The sequence below is a fragment of the Vulpes vulpes genome, chromosome 9, assembly GCF_048418805.1.
Source record: "Vulpes vulpes isolate BD-2025 chromosome 9, VulVul3, whole genome shotgun sequence".
NCBI lineage: Eukaryota > Metazoa > Chordata > Mammalia > Carnivora > Canidae > Vulpes > Vulpes vulpes.
This window is the reverse complement of record NC_132788.1, coordinates 53966011-53972461: the sequence shown is the minus strand read 5'-3', so window position 1 is coordinate 53972461 and position 6451 is coordinate 53966011. Positions and strand designations below refer to the sequence as shown.

Here is a 6451-nt window from a genome sequence, read left to right as displayed (position 1 = left end):
GAGGGCATGGATAACTGCTACAGTGTGGTGGGGCCAGGCATCAGCGACAGGCCAGCACCACCCAGCCCTCACCCAGCTCCGGGAGGGCAGCAGGGCCTGGTCCTCTGTCGCCTTCCCAGTCCTGAGGGGAAGCTTCCTCCCATCACCTTCCCTGTTCTGACCGGCCTCCTCTTGTCTTCCAGCCATGGCTGCAAAGTGTGCCACAGCTTAACCCCCTTCTGTGATGAGCTCGAAGAACTCCAAGAAGTGCTCCCAGTGTAAGAAGAAGAGTAGAACCAAGGTCCAGGAAAAATTTGCCAGGAAGTTTCCGTACAGGTAGTAGAGCCCCAGACCGCTAGGCCAAGTCCTGCCTCTCTCAGGCCATGCCAAAGCACAATCCAGCAGAGTATCGACTGGACCTGTGACCGTCTGGGGTTCACTTTCTTCACCCCCATCCCAATCTGAGATGAAGGCCTCTACATAGGTGCCTGGGACCCCTGGGGCCAGCCCAGAGCCTTAGCCAGTTCCTTCCCTCTGGGCGGGGGCCTCACAGGAACCACCTGAGGTGCTCATTCACGAACACCTGCCCCTGCCAAGGGGCAGATGGGATCAGACTGAGGTGCAGGGTAGTTTTTAAAGCCCCAGGGCACTCAGGAACCAGTAGAGACCCCCAGACTGGGCAGCTCTGGGGCCTCAGCCAGCAGCAGTTACTAAATGTTTTGTGTGGGCAGGCTGTGTCCTGGACCCCACCATCAATACACTGATGGGTCCTAGGGAAAATGCAGTGACTTTGGGGGGCCTCCTAGCTATATGACCTTGAGCAAGTCACTTGACCTCTCTGTGCCTTAATTTCCTCATCTATGAAGTGTGGGTAACTATACCAACCTCACAGCATGGTTGTGAGTGACATACGGGCTAATGTTGATAAAGCACTTAGAATGATGCCTGGCAAGTAGAAAGTTTGAGATGAGAGAGAGCATATGGCTGGTGGCTGCAGGCTCCCTAAAGATGCCAAGTGCCCACTGCAGGTTCTCTTGGCTGACAGAGCCCAATGTGGAGTTCCTGAAGCCCTGGGAGGTCACGAAGATGACCACCTCACTGCGGGATCAACTGCCCCTGCAGAAGATGTTGGTGGCAACGAGATCCTTTCCAGTCAGAGGGTGAGTCACAGGCCCAGGATGCTGCCACAGGACAGCCGCTGCCACCTACCGACCACACTCAAGCTGCTGGCCTTTCACCCCAGGTCTGCACACAGACACCCACGTGTCTCTCCCAGTAGGCTCCACTTCCAAGCTGAGGAAACTGAGGCCCAGAAGTCCACTGCTCCCTCCCAGAGCAAGGCAGTTTGTGGGAGAGGCTGCACAGGAGCCTCGGGCAGGCAGGCCCTGGCCTCACCTGGAGAGGGCCTTGTCCACACCCAGGGAGACAGGCCTGAGGGGAAGCTTGGCCTCCATCCTTCCACATGGCAGAGGCAAAGCAGAAGAGCCAGCAAGTTTCTGGTCTCCATGCAGCCTGCTGCGAGGGTGGAGGCTCTGGCAGGGACTGTGGCACTGGGCACCTCTAGACTGACCATATGCACACAAGCGTCCCTCCCACCCTGACATACACAGTGAAATACCTGGACACCCTTGAAAGACCCCCCCCCAAACATTTCATGTACTTGCCCTAAACTGGGACTCAGACCCAGGTGGTCCCTGGGCTGGATGGCACACACCAGCTGTGACATAATGAAGGGCTTCCATGACCCGTTGGTGGGGGCATCCACCTCCAACTCCAAGGTCGGTTCTGTGCTGACTGGCCATGCCTCTGACTCCACACTGTGCATGCATCTCCTCTGCTAGCTCACAGCGACTCCCGCACATTCCCTGACCCGACACCCAGAGAGGTGACATGAACACTCACACTAGTACACACGCACACACACACACACACACACAGTTGCATGCCTATTCTCTGACACACTTGCCCTGACTTTTGTCCCAGGTCTCACACTCTCTACCTCATTTGGCTATGGGTTTTGCTCCAAATGTCTGAACTGGACCCGTGGGGGCTGAGCGGCAGAGGCTGGAGTCTGAGAGAACGGATGTTCCTGGGTTTCAGCTTCTACTTCTGCAGAATGGGATCAGCTTCAAGCTGAGGGTCTTGTGGGCACCAGTCAGACAGTGCACAGGGGCCCAGACTCTTAGTGCTGGGGCCTGCCCCAGGGGGACTGCAGCTCCCCTGGAGGGCGACATGGAGCAGAGACCTGGAGGACACACCAAAGCTGTCAGTGGACGTGTCAGGGAGTTTGGAACGCAGTGGGCTTCTCAACCCCCCCAGGGCCCAGCACCAGTGGGGAGCTGATCCATCACTTGTGTGGGAGGGGTGGGCAGGGGCCAAGAGCCCCAGGGCGGGGAGGGGGCTGTGGCTGTGGGACCTTTGCCAAAGGCATCAAAGTAATGGGGAGCAGGTGGGGGAGATCCCTCACCTCATCCCTCACCTCATCCCTCACCTCATCCCTCACCTCATCGTCCACCCTCTGAACCCCCACCAGCCCTCTGCTGGGGAACTGCCCAGAGTGGGAGAGTTGGGGGCCAGAGGACCATGGTCAGCAGATGCTAGAGTAGGGTGGAGAGTGGATGAAGAGAGAGGATGGGAGAGGGCGTGGGGTTCCAGGTAAGAAGCAGGGACCTAGTAGGAGCAGATGCTCCCGGCAGCGGGAGGCAAGTGCAAATATGCTGAGGCGGGATAGAATAACGTCCCACTTAGGGAATTTGACGTGCTGTTTTTCAGGGTGGCTAGGAGACAGGCAGGGAAGAATGCGAAATGCCAACATTTGTCTGAGGGGAAATGGGGAGCCACTGAAGTCTGGGGAGCAGAAAGGTGGCATGCACAGACCTGATGTAGCCTTAGAGAAGACTGATTAGGGGACGAGTGGTGGCTTCACATGGGGGGTGGCCATGCAGTGCTGGCACAGCTGCTTGGTAGCAGTTCATTGGCGGGCACGGTGGACTAAGCCCTGGCCTCGCATGAGGCACAGCACGGGAACCCTGCTGGGTTCTGGCTTGGACATTTGTGGGGTGGCAGCTCATGGGGGACCCTGGGGAGGTCTGGCTGGGGGTAGTGTCATTGCGGCCCTGGCCAGCATCTCTGGACTAGTGGGGTTCTTTGGGGGCTTTTCTAGGCTTGGGGCCCCAGACTATATATCACCGTCTAGCTTCAGCCCCCTGCCGCCGCCGTCTCCACTGAGCAAACTTTGGGAACTCAAGATACTGAGCCTCCGCTTCCCCCGGCTGGGTGCCCCCACTGCCCCCACCGGCGCCCGGGCTGCCCGGCCCTCTGCAGGCCCCTCCTAGAGCCCAGCTCCGTGCGGCCTCCCCCTCGGCCACCTGCCCCTGGCACTCCGGGCAGTGGCCACAGAGCACAGCCTTCTGGACGGACGTGAACTCTATTGAGGGGAACAGCCTTGAAGGGGGCCACTCATCTCCTCGGAATCCACACCATGTGAATAAACTTCGCAGGTTCAAATCCTATTTCCATTTGGACCGAGTGCTTTGCTTTCCGAGCATGCTTCTCATTGGTAAAATGAGGTAATGTTTCACGTTGAGGGGTTGGTGTGAGGGTTAGAGAGTATGAATGTCGTGTCCCAGAATTCATCCCAAAGATGTACTCATACATGTAAGGTAAAGATACTTGGACAGCAGTATCCATTACAGGCCGTAGGAAATGGCCAAGGATCGGAGAACCCTGCATACCCCCGCTGGGGGCTGTTCAGCGGTACCACCCCAGCCCCTGAACAACCAGGCGGCCGTGGAATGAAGGCACAGCTCTTTATTTCCTGGTCTGCAGCAATCTACAAAGCATATTCAGAGTTTTTCTGAAGTACAGCAGAAGTGTGAGATGCTCCCATCTTGTGCACATCAGGAAACTGTGTGTGTGCGTGTGCGTAGTAGGTAACAATCGGTACCTCTGTGTAGAACTGGGGAACCTGGGGACAGGCCTACTATTTTCTGAGATTTTATTTTTTTATTTATTTTTTATTTTTTTTATTTATTTATGATAGTCACAGAGAGAGAGGGAGAGAGAGGCAGAGACACAGGCAGAGGGAGAAGCAGGCTCCATGGACTGAGAGCCCGATGTGGGATTCGATCCCGGGTCTCCAGGATCGCGCCCTGGGCCAAAGGCAGGCGCCAAACCGCTGCGCCACCCAGGGATCCCTATTTTCTGAGATTTTAATACATGAACTAATACCATGTTGTTGGCGTATTACGAATTCTTCAAAGAGAAGCGTGGGGTAAAAATCAGAGGCTGGTGTTAACTGCTTTGGAATTTGTGATAGCTGCACCATGGAGCAGGGTGCCTGCTGAAGATGCAAGTGCTCAGCCTGTGCTCTCCTACAAGGAGAGGGACCACCTGGAGTCCTTGGGATGGTAAATAAAACTGGGGAGACTGGCTATAGAGCCCTCCCCCTAGGAGACAAGGGGGTGAGGGCCCTGAAGATGACCAAGGTGGCTGCACTGAGCAAAGTGGGCAGGTGGCCCTATTGTTCTGGAAAGAAGGTGGAATGAGGTCCCCTGTGGAGTAAGAATTGAAGAGGGGCCTTCCCTATGCCTTGGGGACAGACAGGAGGGTGATTCCCAGCTTGCAGGAGGCTGGAGTCAGTTCTGCTGTGTGCTCCTGGGGTGCTGTGGCCTGGGGAGAGGGCACAGAGGACTGCAGGGGGGCACCCCAGCAAAGGGCACTGGGGCTCCTGGGTGGGAAGCAGGCGTGGTGTCCTGTGCACCATACAGCATTGCCCTGCTGGTGGAAGGGAGTCGAGACCCCAGGGTCCCTGCCCGTTAGGCTTGGAGGCAGGCTGATTTCCATTTGGACTGTGTAGGTCTCAAGACTGTTCCTCCAATGCTCACAGCTATGTTCTAACTTGTTATATGCAAAATACAGCATTGTGTGCCTATGATACAGCGTGATGGTGAAGTGACCCACGTGACCGCTGGGTCCATCTGCCTGGGAGCCGCTTCCCCAGCTGCCTCCCTGCCCCCAACCTCAGCTCTCTCCTATCCTTCTAAAACTAGTATCTCAAAACAAGACATCGTTTGCTTTTTTTTTTTTTTTTTTAGCGATACAGGATTATATTATGTTCCATGCAGCTTTTTTCCTCTATGGCAAGTTGCTAATAAGAGTCACGTGATGCTGCATACAGTTCACTTGATCATTTAGTTATCATGTATAATAGTGCATGGCTTATGCATCGTCTTTCCACCAAATGTTTGGTTTCCAGTTTTTCCTGCTGTGGACTCAGCTGCTCTGAGCACTGGGGCCCTGTGCCAGGCGCACATTGTTCCCTGAAGACTTGTCACTGGCTAGAAGGCTCCTGAGTGCCAGCCAGCACCACCCCGTTTTCCTGAGTCCCATTCCCACCGCACGCGGCCATGAGCAGCTTATAGAAAGAAGCTCCTCTGGATCCGCCTGGGTGCTACTCTCTCTGGGGCCACAGAGGGTTTAGGAAGTAAGCCAAGGAGGGCAGGCAGGGCTCTTGCAGCACATGGGTCAAAGCCAGCCCTGCAGGTAGAAAAACCTCATACCAGCCACCCAAATTCAGAGTCATAAACTATGCATGGTCTTCAGTGTGAGGTGACTCTAAAGAATATTTAGGGAGTAAAAAGCTATGTGTTGATTCCGCTGTATCCTGAGTAAAGTTGCCATGCACACAATGTCCTCAAAGAAGAAAACCACTCCATCAGGAAGCATGCACTACAAAAGTCCTCACAGGCAAATGAGCAACATCTGAATGTGTGATGGCAGAGGGACGAGTTAGCATCTCGCCGGCACACACGGCACCTCAGCGTGCTGTGCTGCCAGCATCCACGTGCAGCCAGCCTGCTCCCCCATCGTCCTCATGCCCCAGTACAGTCACAGTAAAACTTACATCAGCAGCTGCCTGAAGCCTCCCAAGGATCAGGCACAGTGAGCAGTGGGGTCAGAGGTGTGGATCTGTCTTCTAGGAATTTATCCTGGGATCACACCCCACACACGCAGGACGGGATGTGTGCAGTGATATTCCTGGCCGCGCTGGAATGCTAAAGGACACAGATTAACCTAACTATCGTTTAGGTACCAATGAAATAAAAGCAGCAAGTCTGCAATGGAATCATGGTTGATTCCCTGGCCTAGGCTTAGAGTTCCCCTGGAGATAAAAACATGGATGCGAGGAGTTTCACTGGGGGGAGATTCCGGAGAGCCCCCCGGAGACGGGGGGGGGAAGGGAGAGGAGGCAAAGGGTTTGAGCTGGCTGCCACTTGGGGCTGGATCCCAGGGGAGAGCTCTCTAGGTCACACCTCAGTGATCCCCCCGAGAGGCAAAAAGCTGTAGGATTTACCCCCCAACTTCCAGCAGACATGGGCTGAGGGCTCCTTGGGACCCTGACTCCCTGTATACCTAATCCCTCTACCTGGACCTTCAAGCAGATCTGGTGGCCAGGAGAAACCTAGAGGAG

At 55.4% G+C, this 6451-nt stretch overlaps 1 protein-coding gene across 1 annotated transcript; it reads left to right on the top strand.

Annotated features, from left to right (window-relative positions):
- Positions 1–206: 206 nt before the first annotated feature.
- On the top strand, positions 207–3422 carry C9H3orf22 (chromosome 9 C3orf22 homolog). Its single transcript, XM_025991641.2, has 3 exons — positions 207–315; positions 1008–1139; positions 3143–3422. Exons 1-3 carry the CDS (start codon positions 224–226, stop codon positions 3312–3314), a joined length of 396 nt encoding a protein of 131 aa, XP_025847426.1. The 5' UTR covers positions 207–223; the 3' UTR covers positions 3315–3422.
- Positions 3423–6451: the final 3029 nt, after the last annotated feature.

Bases quoted from the DNA above. Each gene is read 5' to 3' on its own strand.
- C9H3orf22 (XM_025991641.2), top strand. From the start codon at position 224: ATGAGCTCGAAGAACTCCAAGAAGTGCTCCCAGTGTAAGAAGAAGAGT. The intron at 316-1,007 runs GTAGTAGAGCCC...TGCCCACTGCAG, and splicing joins GCCAGGAAGTTTCCGTACAG to GTTCTCTTGGCTGACAGAGC. The intron at 1,140-3,142 runs GTGAGTCACAGG...GGGCTTTTCTAG, and splicing joins AGATCCTTTCCAGTCAGAGG to GCTTGGGGCCCCAGACTATA.